This window comes from Palaemon carinicauda, chromosome 1 (genome assembly GCF_036898095.1).
Source record: "Palaemon carinicauda isolate YSFRI2023 chromosome 1, ASM3689809v2, whole genome shotgun sequence".
NCBI classification, from domain to species: Eukaryota; Metazoa; Arthropoda; class Malacostraca; order Decapoda; family Palaemonidae; genus Palaemon; species Palaemon carinicauda.
Genome location: NC_090725.1, coordinates 213,383,691 through 213,399,544, shown reverse-complemented (window position 1 = coordinate 213,399,544; position 15,854 = coordinate 213,383,691). Strand labels below are relative to the sequence as shown.

At 32.0% G+C, this 15,854-nt stretch overlaps 1 protein-coding gene across 7 annotated transcripts in view; it reads right to left on the bottom strand.

Annotated features, from left to right (window-relative positions):
* The window catches only part of LOC137653925 (phosphatidylinositol 3,4,5-trisphosphate 3-phosphatase and dual-specificity protein phosphatase PTEN-like), a 487,265-nt gene that overhangs the window by 58,796 nt on the left and 412,615 nt on the right, over window positions 1–15,854 (bottom strand). For 4 of the 7 annotated variants that reach the window (XM_068387557.1, XM_068387575.1, XM_068387592.1 and 1 more), the window contains one exon: window positions 14,565–15,240. The exons of 2 other annotated variants lie outside the window; for them this stretch is intronic. Coding sequence is in view for 2 of the 5 variants with exons in the window: in XM_068387575.1 (XP_068243676.1) it covers window positions 15,215–15,240 (26 nt within the window). In the remaining 3 variants the exon portion in view is untranslated. Of the gene's footprint in view, window positions 1–14,564; window positions 15,303–15,854 lie in introns of those variants that run through there. One more of the 7 variants, XM_068387586.1, reaches the window with a different exon arrangement.

Below are 15,854 nucleotides of genomic sequence, written 5' to 3'. Positions count from 1 at the left end.
CGCTAGCATAAGGAAGATGAAAATGTGCTGTAATTAGAGTTCAGAAGTGGGTAATATGGGCGATATAAGCGGAGTTAGTGAAGGAGATGATGAAGGAGCGACCGACTTGCCTAAAGAAGCAAGATATTGAGCAAAGGGATCTTCATTTATGATTAAATTGTAAGTAACTTTGTTTTTATTTACTAATATCCAAAAATGAACATAAAATTCATAATAATCAAGATTTATTGATATTGTCTTTGTAAAAATACAAAGAAAAACTTTGAACGCCAGTACCTCAAAACTATACTTACTGTCCTTCAAATTCTATCTTCTCCATTAGTTTTAAAGATAGCATTGAAATTTGGTATATAACTTAGAAAGACATTATAAAACAATCAAATGTTACCCTCTTTTCCAATTTTTGTTTCATATTTTTAAGGTTTATTTTTTTACCATAATGAAAAAATTTATATTTAGCAAAAAAAATGGCTTTTAGCAAAAAAAACTCATTTGATTAGAGGTCTAAATCAGGTCTATATAGAGTAGTAATCCCAGGTCTTAATATTAATTATCAAGGGAGGAGATAGAATCTGAAAAACACTTATTTTCAAGATAAATCACCCTGATGTTGCAAAACCAAAGTTCAAAGACAAACATTCTATGCAGTTTAGCGATGTTCTAAGTCACCTTATCAAGTGGTATGAATGTCAAAGTATTGTCCTTAAAAAACAGCATTAGCCGGGCGGCCCCCTTAAATCATTATAAATATGGATGACCTGATAAAACCTGTCATCCTGTCAATAACGTAAGTGAAAGGGAAGGTACTATTGTCTGCTTGAGGCACAAGTAGTGAGACCTCAGTCTAATAGCTCTCTGTTCTAGAAGCAAGTCAAAGCTACAGAAATGATTATGCAACAAAGTCTCAAAAGTACCCAGTATCTAGTCCACTTCCAAAGGCCAATCAAAGTATAGTACTTAGGGTTCTAATTGAGAACAACACTCTTGGCTAAAATAGGAGCTAATATCTCATGAATCAGAAGTGGTCCAAAGGAAACAACTTTTTCATGAGAAACCTATTTTAGCAATTCTAATAGCTGACAGTTCTGCAAGGATAACAGAGTACTGCATGGTACTTATGAAATAAGCATAAAAATTTCATTCAGTTTTACAAAACAATGCATTATCATTTCAGAAGGGCAATGCCCATAACTTCAACGCCATGCTTCCTCTCTATTATTAATATTACAGAAGGTCCTAAACTTAAAAACATTCTGAAAAACAAACACAAATCCATCTGAAATCATTAATCTCAGCTATAGAATTAAAAGTTTGTACAGTTAACTCCCCATTAACACGAGTTCTGTTAACTCGATTTCGAAGTTACACTGTTCAAATTTATTGATATATATTCTGTTAACATGAAATGTCCAATGTTACACATGTTGAATTTCTCTCCTAAGAGCGAAAGCTAGAGAGAGAGGTTAATAAGAATCTATTCAAGCTTACACACCAATATATTTTAGTTTTAAATGTAGTACCAAAATAAGTAATCTAATTTTAAATTATATTGCGATAGTAAAAAATAAAATTAATTATTACATTTACCAATAATTATATTCAATATCTTTGTTTACATCACATATGTACAGTAGATGGCTGTGGATCTTCGGCGTCAACTGCCGATTTGTTTGTTGTTGTTGTTCGATACGCATTTTAATAAGAAACTGGTCAAGAGTTCGTTGCACGGGGTTTTTCTATTTTTCATGTATTACGTGATAGGGAGCACAACAAAAATTGCTGTTTTTGAAATACATCTCAAACTGTTAATAAAAAAGTACAAAAATGATTAAACGAAGTTCAGATAACATTGAAAACCAGGACTTTATTAGACATCTTTCAGTTCATATGTTATGTTGTCAGCTAAAGCTACAGATCAGTTGAGGAAACTGAATGATGTCTTAATCCCTACCTACGATCGAACGTAGCTTTAAACAAAGTAAAAGGTTTTATTATGTGTAGTATTTATCTGGCACTTTCTAAAGAAACAAATATTTCTGTTAAATCTGTTTTGTGTGTATAGTAAGGCACCTGAGAGAGAGAGAGAGAGAGAGAGAGAGAGAGAGAGAGAGAGAGAGAGAGAGAGAGAGAGAGAGAGAGAGAGAGAGAGAATGTATTCATATAACTGATAATAGCTATAAACAAAATGTATGAAAGCCATACAAAATTAATTGTAAATAAAAAGCATGATATTAAACGGAAAAAATATGTTACGATCTGTTACTTATTTATCGGAATGTGAGAAAAATAAATCGCTAATGTGTTCGATATGCGTAGTAGCATTGTGCGTCCCTACATACCAGAAAGTACTATTCATTGTCTTTTTTAACATGAATATGTACTTATTGAATTGATAAAAAAGGAAAAATATTACTATCTTTTATTCAATTACCGAAATGAAAGATAAATAAATCAGTAATGTGTTTGATAGGCATACCCAGTAGCATTGTGCTTTCGTACATACCAGAAAGTAATGATCATTGTTTTTGCGACTTGAATATGTACTTATTGATGTACAGTATAAGTAATTGTAAATAGATAACTATTCGACTAAAAGGAAAAATGTGTCACGATCTGTTATTTATTTACTGAAATGAAAAATAAATATATCACTAATGCGTTTGATATGCATACGTCGTAGCTTTGTGCGTTTGTACATACCAAGCAATATAGTTCATTTTGCTTTTTAACTTATATATGTACTTATTGATATAATATTAATTCTAAATAAATAATCATTAGACTAAAAGGAAAAATATGTTATGATTTGTTATCTATTTATCGAAATGGAAGAAAAATAAATCGCTAATGTGTATGATATGCATACGTCGTACCATAGTGCCTTTGAACATACATTAGTTTTGTTTATTGTGTTTTTCAACTTGAAAATGTACTTAATGCTATAAAATTCATCGTAAATAAATAATCATGAGATTAAAAGGAACAAACATGATAGAGAGAGAGAGAGAGAGAGAGAGAGAGAGAGAGAGAGAGAGAGAGAGAGAGAGAGAGAGAGAGAGAAAGGGGGGCGGGTGAGGATGGGGACGGGAGCGAGGCAGGCGACAGCCAACAGTGGTAACGAGAATGATACGTCATAGTGTGAATGTACATGGGCAATAACTTATTTTACAGTAAAATAAATACAAGTAGAGTAAGATTGTGTGTTTTTATTGTTTCTGTGACCTTCAAATATATCTATAATGTGTTCGTTCAAGTTTCAAAGTATCAAAATCCCAAAATAGACCGACTTTCCCATTGTCCAGGAGTGTAACACTCCCTATTAATATTATTTCTTATGGAGAAATTTTGTTCCGTTAACAGGACCTCTCCAGGAACATCACCCTCGTGTTAACGGGGAGTTAACTGTATACTGTAATAAAGCAATATAATATAATTTAATACAGCTATCAAAATGACATTTGTAATGACCTGATATTTATTTCATATGAAACAGGAATATTTGTTGACTTTTGTAGCTAGAAATTGTAGACATGGGAGTTAGGTTAGGCCTATCTTAGGACAAAATTTGATTTCAAAACAATTTGACTAACAAAAACCTTTTTGGAACCTACAGCATCAAGTTTGTAAGTTGAGGACCTTCTGTATTAATATTACTATGATTACTAACCAAGCTACAACCCTGGTTGTAAAAGCAGAATGCTATAACCCCAAGAACCCTGTGAGGAAAAGAAATAAGGGAATAGCAATTAACAATGTAAAAAGTAATGAATAAAAATATCATATATTAAAAAATCAGTTAAAATAGATCAGTCATATATAAACTACAAAATGAGACTTCTGTCAAGTTGCTCAACAAAAAAAGTATTTACAAATGATTTGAACTTCTGAAGTTCCGCAAACTCAACTGCCTGATTAGGAGGATCATTTTATCATCCGGTCACAGCTGAATTAAACTTCTAGAATACTGTGCCTTATGATGGAGAAGACATGGCAGTAATACAAACGGCATACCTGGTACTACGTACAGGATGGTAAAAGTCTGGGAAGATCTGAGTACAATGTATAATCTTAATTATGAAAAATCTTATGTAACATACATAAAGAACTAACTAACTGACTGATGGTGCCAGAGATTGATATCTAAATGAAGAATAAGAAATCTAATAGACCATAAATTTCTATCCAACAAATTAAGATGAGAGTCAGCAGATGAAGACCAGACAGGTGAACAATACTCGAAACACGATAGAATGAATGAATTAAAACATTTCCTAAGGATAGACTGATCACCGAAAATCTTAAAAGACTTTCTAAATAAGCCAATTTATTTTGCAATTGAAGAAGAGAGACAAAGTGTTTCTCAAAAGTAAATTTTAAATCTAGAATCACACCTGAAATTTTAAATAAGCTGTATTTACTTAAAAGAAATATCCTCAATGCAAAGATCTGGATATTGATGAGCCACTGTCCTCGACCTACTTACAATCCTACTCTGAGTTTTGTTTGGGTTCAACATCATGCCCCATAATTTGCACCATGCATTAACTTAAGCTACATTTCTTTAAAAGGATTCTGCAACCACAGGTCCAAATCCTGGAGATGGAATTGATACAAAAAAGAATAGCTTCATATGCAATGAGCTTGTTTTGTAGATTGTAGAACTGATGATTGCTTACACATTTTGAGACACTAAGAACAGAATCTGCATTTGAATTTTACTTCTAGTAAAGAATGTAAAACTGGATAGATAAGGCTAATGACTAGCAATGCCACGAAATATCTACATCATACAATAGCTGAAAAAATAGGTATGTATGTAACATAGTGAGTCAGTGGCTTCCTGCAGTGAAGGATGCTCAATTAAAAGTAAAATCAGAATTAATTTTCTTCACTGCTGCCTCAGCTCTTAGCTACTATTACACCATACCAAAAGGTATCAAATTAGTAAAATAAAAGGTTTGTACTTTGTTCAGCAATAAGTCTCAAGGGCTGTATTTAATCTGACAAGATCAAATATATCCAATACATCCAAGAGCCATGTGTACTTACATATAGAAAATACAGTAAGGTATTCTGTGTAAATTAACTGGCATAAATAATTTCAAGCATATATATAGAATATATAGAATGAATTGTAGGATTAGCCAATAACATTTGCTTTCATCCACTTTATGAATTTTCCCAATTGTTGTGACCAAAAAGCAGGTATTTTAATAATTCAGGCTGAAGAGTACTTTACCTCAGTTGAGAAAGGAAAATTCTAAAAAAAAAAAAAAAAAAAAGAAAAAAAAAAAAAAAAAAAAATTGTTCTTAAATGACCAGCAATATGTGAAAATAACCCAAGAGATAAGTTATAACACTACCATACAATATTTGATACTTCAACTATTGCATATGTTAAACATGGAAATTCTATATATAAAATTTACAAATATCTTGCAATATTACAAGACTTTACCTTGCAATAATTTTTATCATGACTTCTTGAAAACCACGAAGAACCTATGTAGTGATTTCAAATTTCCATGAACACACAAAAGTTGTCAAAATCAGTTAATCAATAATATATCAGGAGCAGAATGTACAATTTTATGTCTCTTATCAAAACTGTATTTCAATAAACGTTCTATATAAATCTTCATAAGGGAGCAGAAACAATCAAGCAAATATGCATGTAACTCACTGTATACTTAAAAGTACATAATATTTACAATAACATCTTGTACTGATTCGTTACAAACCCTTTGATATCTTTTTTTTTCGTCGCCTATAACAATAAGAATGATATAAAATGAAGATTAAATAAATAAACAATGAATGTGCTATGAAAATCCAGGAAACAATTTCAGCTTCAGTAAGAACTGACAAAGAACAACAACGACACATAGTAATCTGTTAGCCAATTCTCCATAGCAAATCTCTGGACTAGACTGACCAGGAAAGAGCAAGGAATGGAATTTGAATTACACCTAATACATGAGCTATGCAGAACAATAACAATTCATATATCGGGAACACTAATCAGTTAAAATACATTCAATGGAAATATTACGTCAAAAAATGTAATCAGTTAAGATTTATCCCACACCATGAAACCATCCAATAACCTATTTTCTGAGCAAGATTATTCCATTCTACTTATTTTGACAAAACTTATAATGGTGATATCCAAACTATAAAAGATATTTCTTTCTACAATCTTGAAAACTTTTAATTGACACTACATATAATGGAATATATTTGTGAAACACTGAAATACCATGATAGACTATTAACAATATTTTACAAAAACAGCATATATGAAAAAAAAAAATCAATTATCCAGGAAATATGCTTAATCAGATAAAATAAAGTCCTATAGGTCATGAAACATTAAAGATTTATTATTTTTGCTATCACAAGCTTGTAATGAAAAGCATGTTTTTCTTTTCCATAACAAGCAAGTAAAAGTGATGATAATAGAATGGTAAATTAATCATTTTTATTTAGGTTAATTAATTGACAATCAATTGAAATCATTAATAATCATTACCATTACACGGCGTTACTGTTATCAAGGACATTTAATTTGGCTATCAACAACATCTAACTTAAATGTCTGGGGAATTTGCAATAAGTTTTGCAATGGAAATGGGCTCCAGATTCCTATATCAGAAAAGAAAACTTCCAAAAATAATGCTAAATTTCTATAATAAAGATTGAGACACTGTGATATATATACCCATAGATCAGTTTTGTAATACATACTTCAGTGCTTAGTAACAAATTATTCAAAACCAAACTAGAGAATCACTTCTATTAATGTGAAATAAGTTACTTGTCTGCTTGATGTACTTTGTAGTTCCTTAATTTGAGCTGAATGCAATAAAGTTGACTAAACTTTTAAAAAAAATAACAATTGATTTCACAAATTTCCATTTAGTCCTTACTTATAAGACTCAAACTCAAAATCTACATTACCCAAAATGAAAAAAAAAATATATATATTTATCTATAGTTCTCAGACACATGATAGTTCTACATTAATTCTAACTGATGAAATGATAAAAAGATAATGACTTACATGAAAACCATGGTGAGTGGGTGGGTAAGAAAGGCAAAAAGACAATATACAGTACTGTGGACATATATACTGTACATATATAGATGCCTATATATACAGCATGTATGTTAATATGTATGTATGTATGTATGTATGTATATAAATATATAAACATATATATATATATATATATATATATATATATATATATACACCTGCAATTATGTTTTTCTGTTCAATATCTGGTATTGACGCGTATTTCAAACCACTTTGTGTTTCTTACGGCTATAATAGTTTAACGATGGAATTACACTAGAGTATAAAGGCTACAGTAGTTAAAATTTGAGCTACAAAACAAAAATATTTGGAATCTCCAAAATGAATTAAAAAGTATTGCAAATGGTAATTCTAAGATTCTTAGAAATGAAAAATTTTAAGATTAATGCTAAATTCAAGAACATAAAGGATTTTTTTAGAAAGCTACACAGAATCTCATGAATGACTGTACCTGCTTGCCTACTCTTTTACTCTATCGACCAGTTTGGTGTCCTTTCTTCAGGGCTGTTACCGCTAGTCCAACGTAGCATAGACTGGGAGGCTTATTCACTTCCTCAAAAAATCTGGACTTGTAAACTCCAGTGGTCTCAGATTCAATTCCCTTTAGAGCTGTGCAGTTCCTCGTGAAAAGCTATGGTCTAGCTGCTGAGGTAATGCTGGAGCCCTGAGACTGAAAGCTCTTGTAATGAGTGACTGCTTTAAGGGAACTGGAATCAGGGACAAATGTAGTTTACAAGTCTACTGTAGATATTCTGGGAGGTTGAATAAGCCCCATAGTTTAGGCTACGTTGCACAAATGATAACGGCACTGAAAATGAAACATAGACCACGTTGCATCAATGGGATCAACAACTTTAATGGAAAAAGGCGAGAAATGGCATGGATGGCCTGGATAAAACTACAAAAACTACATAGAGAATGTTGGAGCAGCGAGGCAAGAGCTTGTCATAAGAAAAGTACCACTCTAAAAGGAATCGACTTCAAAACCTATGTAGTTTTAAATTTCAAATAATCTTAGTTTTGATTTATCTATACACCTGTAATTGTTGATTAACTTTGGAGATTCTAAATATTTTTTTTTTTTCAAATTTTCACTGTATTACCTTTTATATCAAAGTATAATTTTACCCTTCAAGCATTGTAGACCTCATAAAGATTCCCACAAAAAAGTGGTCGGAAATGTGTCACCATTAAATATTGAGAGAAAAAAACGATTGTAGTTTTCATCTTCTGCTGAAACCTAACAAGAGTTTTGCTTGTCTGGAAAAATGTCTGTCTTTGATTTTTAAATGCCACTCATACATTATATATATATATATATATATATATATATATATATATATATATATATATATATATATATATATATATATATATATCACTAACACTCGTGATTTCAATCAACGAAATTATCACCCACGAAGGGCATTTAATACCAAATTCTATCTTGGGAATATATATCCACTTAGAATTCATTTTATGGTAACAGCTTCTGGCCGGGTAGAGATTTGCACCCCTACTTATTCGGCCGGAAACCATACCTGCGAGGACTCTACCAACTAAGCCATCAAAAGAGATGATGGCTCAGTTGGTAGAGTCCTCGCAGGCATGGTTTCCGGTCGAATAGGTCGGGGTTCGAATCTCCACCCCGCCAGAAGCTGTTACCATAAAATTAATTCCAAGTGGATTTATATTCCCAAGATAGAATTTGGTATTAAATGCCATTCGTGGGTGATATTTACATATGCAGTATATATATATATATATATATATATATATATATATATATATATATATATATAAATTACAAACACACACATACCTTCACACCTCAAAAGAACAAGATGTAACATCATCTACCTAATCTCTTAGCGCTGCAATCTTTACCACACAAATGGAATTTCAATAATAAAAATTATTTCTATACTCACCAGATGTTCATATGGCTTCTCTCACAAAGCTTGTTTATATTGATGCTTTCCCAAAAGCTGAAAGATTCCTGTTTTCTTTCCTTCAACAGACTTGGGCCTCAAGTTAGTATTGAAACAATTTGCTGGATAATGGCAATAACCATGGCATTGGTAGGCCATATCATCTTTTATCTTAAGTCTCAAAGTTGAAACTAATCCTTTTCCTCTTTATATCACTAGTCAGTGGGGAAGAGAGATTTCATGTAGAAATGAAAAATTAACATCATTAAAATTCTGCTTAATTACATTAACCTCCCTTGATGTTCATATTGCTATTTCGTACACTTTGATGGAGGTGGGTTAATGAAGGGGATGGACCATTAATAGACCTGAAATTACAAACTTGATTGATATACTAAACTCTTAGTATAGCTTCTTGGCAACAAACCATCTAAAAAAGTTTGTAATACCTTTATTCACTAGAATATGTTCCTGAAGTTTGTAATAATTCTCCAGAGTGAGTTCCTATATATTATTAGCTAACTGCTCATTTATATCATTTATCCAAAACTGTCTGAATTATAAATTCTTTAAAAAAAGAATCAAAATTTACTCAATAAAACCAACCAACTTTTACTTGGTTTATTAACAGCAACTACTAGAGCACTTAAGTCCAAATATCTTGATAAGTAAACCAGGTTTAAGATAATGCTTAGCAAATACTGACTTAGTATGTCACTGAGCTGTTGCTAAAACTTTTTCCAAAGAGATATTCCAACAAATGTTACAAGATTTAGCTGCACTTTTAAAGTCATGAACTCTAATATTCAAGTTATCTAACTTAAGATCCAACTCCTCGTGAGACCATATGACCAAACATTTACCAAGAAAGGATATTGCAATGTTGGGATGAGGATAATTTGAACTCCTAATCCCACAAACAAAATTGTGCTACCAGAATCATCCAGCTGTTTGTAGAGACCCTGTCATTTTATGTTACTTGTAGAATAATAGCAAACAGTTGAAAGGCATACAGGTCCAGATTTATCCAGGACTATCTATCTTCCATGCTAAGAATTTGGAACTGGTGAACAAAACACATCATAACTTTTTATTTAGAGATCTTGCAGACATGTCCACGTTTGGCTGTCCCCCCATCAATTTCAAATCTCAAGACACAATGCCGGATGCAGGGGCCATTCATTTGGAAGAATATGTTTCTTTTCTTAACTGATCTGAAAGATGTTTGATCTTCTGGGATAAATTTGTCCAAGTCCATAACCTCTTTGCTATCCATTATCAGATTCCCCCCTTGTTTCTCCATTTCCATTGGTTTCTGACTTTGAAGGACCATGAATAACACTAGAAGTTCCAAGTAATTAATATGAAAAGTTGATTCTTGTGTTGTCCATTTCCCTGACTGATGGATAGTATCTGGAGTTGCTTTCCATTCTTTCTGTGAAGCATCCAAGAACAGAAATGGGTCTGAAATCCTCATTTTCAAGGAAATTGTCTGAAATAATCGACAAAATTCACCCCACCAACTCAGCAGTTAAGGCTGGTTCTTCATCACTGGAATAGAGATTGTGTCTGGATCAAATCTCCTGTTCCAATTTTCATTGAACTAATATTGAAAGATTTATCTTCAAGAAATCCACCGGAAAAGATTTTTCTAGAAGAGTTATGGTCCCTAACATTCAAGCCGACATAAATTTCATCCGTTTGAACTTTTGGAGCAAAAGAAGAATAGACTGAATCCTCTTTTGGACAAAAAGGAGTCAGTCAAATTATGGCGAAAAAGTGGAAAGGCATATAGATCCAGATTTTTAACAGGGTATTTCTCTTGCATACTAAACCATCCTGAAATTGTAAACAAAGATACCCTATTATTTATTTAGATGTACTGCAAACATGTCCTCCTTTGGTAGCAACCCCCTCCAAATCTCTGGCCACCCTGACGGATGTAGACTACGCCCATTTGGAAGAATCAGATTTTCCCTGCTTAACTGTTCTGCTAAGATGTTTGATTTTCTTAGGGATAGTGTAAGGAATAGGAATAGTTGCTAAAAATTTAGCCAATCTACTAGCCTTTCTGCCATCGTCTGCATGGATATCGATCTGGTTCCTCACTATTTCTATATACTTGAAAGAGAAAAGATTCTAACACTAAACAGGAAGTGGATGAAAAACATTTGCTCAATAGAGCAAACAATGAAACCACCCTAACTATATTATTATGAAAAATATGGAGATTAAACCATCTTAAAGGACCGTTGAATATTATATGACAAGGAATAAACATAGAACCAGAATTTACCTTGAGTAACTAATTTAGATACAAAGAAATCAGTTTCTTTAATGATTAAATATTTCATCGAAGACAATACCAATTTGTGTATCCCCAACACTTGTCTTTATGGCTTGGACATTTTCTTATGGAAAAAAGGCAACAGGCTTTTCCTTTTCTTTACTTTTAGTGGAAACCGTGCATGCTCTATGCTAGGAACTTGTTTCACCTGTAAAGGTACAAGCAGCTACAGTACTTTAACACAGCTTTGAAAACTTATGAAGTGCTATTGTTCAAGGCTTCATAAGATTGTCTCACATCACCTCCGAACATAATTCAACTGTTCATCTGAAGCTTTAAAATTACCTATAAGAGCTAAATGATATTTCACTCCAATAATATAGCCAAATGTTACTGATCATGGGATCATACTTTAGCAAGTGGTGGGATAAAATGATCCAGTCTACCAACTTGACAGATATTAAGAAGTGTTAATTGTTGAACCTATGTGAGAATGGCTCACTTCCATTCGAAACAAGATTCAAATATACAATTTTTGAAGCTTTAAAAGAACTATTCTTAATCCTTTTCACAGTTCTGCAGGAATTATACAACAGTTTGTCAATAATATAACTATAAAGAGGTTGATCATGACTTGTCTACTTCACTAAGGGAGGGATATGTCAACCAGAAGATTATAGTCACCTGAAACATTCCATTCTACTACCTTGTCCCAACTGAATCATATGATATGCCACACAATTAATATATGAAAAAAAAATAGTATGCTCATAAACTTAATGCTTATATCAGCACACAGAAGGATATATGGATACAGATCACCAGCACACCTAAAGATCTGGTGGTCATATTGAGCAGACTAGATTTCAGAAATGCAATAGTTTTTTTCAGCAGAAAGAAATGAAGTAAATATAGAATTCAAGGCTCTAATAGAGCATTTCAACTTTCTTATGCACTGTGCACAATCAGAACCCTAAGTGATACACTAGAACCACTAGGCAAAATTTGAAAAGTTAGGCTAGGGTTCAAAACTGGGCAGACTAGGATACACTTCCGTCTTTGCCATAAGACCTAAAGCTCATCCCTAACAAAACTAGACTCATTAATGGCTGGGAAAGCAACTAATCTTGCATTCTCCAGGTTTATTTAATACTGAAAGTTAGTTTTCTTTTATGTTTAAAACTTTTAAATGATCAGTAAACATCTGAATATATTTTCCCATAAGAGGAACAGCAAGGCTTTCGCATTTTTCACAAAAGTTTACCTAAATCTTAATATTGGCCACGCCATGAGACACAAAGAGAATGTGGAACATGAATGCCTAGAAAAATTTCCTTGAACAATCGATGCAGTAATTACTAAAAAATCTAAGTCATCCCTTACAATAGCTAATAACTAAAATAACACTTATAATCAAGAGAACCAAACAGAGCAAAGTTGAATTGCTACAGCAAGAATGACGCAGAGACTGTAAGACAAAAGATGGTACAATCTATCAATGCCGAGATTATTCATTCTCATTAGCTGCTAGATTGCCTCGATACTATACCAGAGGCCTAAGCCCATTGAAAGGAAAAAACATAGTTTTGGGGGGGTTAAACATTGATATAAGCAAGCTTAAAAAAAGAAGCAATATGAACCTAAGGGGAGACTTATAGAAATAATATAATTTCAAACCTTATTTTGTTCATTTCAAAGCTATGAGTAAAATTACATAGTATTGTTGAGTCTGTGAAAAATTGACATTAGAATTAGGATACGAAAATATAAAACAATAACAAGTTCCAAATAAATCTGGTCTAAAATTAAAATCTTACTCTCTAATATACATTCATTTAGCTAACTTTAGTTCTCTCCCATTTACTGTTAATAAATTACTAACTACTGTATTGTATTAAAAAGATATTTTGTTATTAACCTTTGGTACTGTTCCTTTATTTTCAAACTGTATTGCAGTTTTACTTCTGGATCCATGATAATCTTAGAATTGGAAATAAAAGTGATGTAATAAAGGAACTAACATATAAATAGTAGCAAGAATGGTTTAATTTTTCTAAATGACTAACAAAATTAATTTTGTAGTTGATGTAGAAGTTTAAGGAAGATATTTGATAAAATGAATACTGTATATCTTTCCTTAACCTAATTTGTTTTATTGCTTTAAAATAGCACCTTTATAATATGTTTTCTCAAATGTTTAGACTAACTAGACCTGCACTGTTTAATTTAATTATTCCAAATGCCCTTTTTAATAAGAATGGTTTCAAGAAATTGTTTTTAACATGCTAAGAAATTTCAAGTAATTTATATGCTACAACTCCAGGTCTATTTAAGTTTGAGAAGGCAAAATTCTGCTGCAAGATGCTATTTTTCAGGAAAATAAATAAATTTTCAGATATACAATTTCCCAACAATAATTCTATGCAAACTACCCTACACTGACATTAAACAGCTACTACAAAATTATACTGTTTTGCAATCATGAAGAAAAATTATAGCCTTTTTTCTGCACCGGTAGTTATAAATCAATAAGACAGTCTATAATGACTTCTAGTGTATGTAATCCTCTACTGATAACCTCTTTCCTGATTATGTTGTCATGTTGGTGTTCATAGTAGAACTGAAAGATTCCTTCAAAATCCTTTGTACTAAAACAGAGGACCAGTGCCAGTGCCATAGGAAGAACAATAACATTCACATACATATAGAAAATATCTAAATTACATCGTTGAGGTAATTCTTAAAAGTGGAATCAAAGTAGCCAAGTTCACATGTATCAAAGTTAAAGCAAGGTTTACATTTAGACTTGTCCAGTTTTATTTGAAATCTCAGGATTATTAACATTCTAATCCTATTGTGAACCTTATATAAGTAGTCTTAGCAATATTTCTTTTCTTTTACATCTGAAATATTGTTTTGAGATAAAGACTGCAACCAAAGACATTTTAGCTAGAACAATGTTTTAGTTTGTCATAACATTTAGATTTATCCTGAAGCAGAGATTCCCTGCTACCCAAGCTATTTCAAATGTGTTGTATGTATATGTGCATGTATGTACACACACACACATACACACACACACACACACATATATATATATATATATATATATATATATATACATATACATATATACATATATATATATATATATATATATATATATATATGTATATATATATATGTATATATATATATATATGTATATATATATATATATATATATATATATATATATATATGTGTGTGTGTGTGTGTGCATGTGTGTGTATTTGTAATTTTATAGGGGTATGCTATTTAAATAAACTATTGCATCAAGATTTGCTACTACATTCATGCATATATCCAATCACCTTTCAAGTTCCAATTCTAGATGAAAATTACAAAACATATTCAGGCAAATCACCCAAGTTATAAAGCCAATAGAGGTAGATGTGATGAGGGAGGGGGGAGACCACTTTGCTATCCAATTAGAAGAGGACTATTCCAACAAAGACCATTTTCTTTATTCAAAAGAGGTTACACCAACAACTATGGAGGGGAAACAGTGGACTGATCTGACATGACACCTTCAAACCTGGGTGTGAGATATATTCAAAGACACTGAATTTTCAAATGACATTTATTGTGAGTGATTAGTTACCGTGATATTGCTAATGAAAATGGTCCTAATGGATAGTGGCACCTTAAGAATGCTTACATGTTACACTAGAAACATGAGTATAAATAGTGGTAAAAATCAGAAGAAAAAAAATTAAGCCAATTGTTGGATGACATAATTTCAGAGTTGAGTGATGAGAGGCCTAGAGTTGAGAAGTCTAGAGCTGAGAAGCCGGGAGGAGTAAGATGTGTGGTTGAGAGGAGCCCCACCATTTCCCCCCGCAGGTCCCGGTGGGGTCACAGGAGCACCTCCGGCCCCTCCACTGAAAGGAATGAAGTCGTTACGCAGGCCGGGGTCTCCAGACGTAACAAGCACATGCTTATTCTATGGCAACAATAGAAATTTCATTGATCTAATATATATATATAACTCAAAAATAACAAAAAATAAAAAATATATTATAGTCTTTGCAGACCCTTCTCCATCAGTCATGTGATACTGTATTGGACCATATATACACTTCATTAAAATCAATAATAACAGCAGCAAATATTAAGCCCACACAACAAATTCACATGAAGAAAAAGTTGTTTGACAATATTTGAAGAATGCTACACAGAAAAAATTCTTAATTTTACCTATATCACAACTTCAAAATATATTACCTTATAAAAGAGCATGCGTAAGCATAATATTAAGTTCAATCCAGGAATTAAAGCATTTGCATGCATAAAGTTCAAGCAGGAATTGGAAATGAAGAGCAAAAAGAACTGCAATGCACTAGTGAAGGGAACGGTTAACACTAAGTCTTAATTGTAAATACCAAGTTCTAAAATACCATCAACTAAATTCTACAAGTCAAATGTAACATCTTACAAATAGTTAGTTCTTTATATAGAAATGATATGGTTTAGCCTTAAACTGCTACGGTATGTA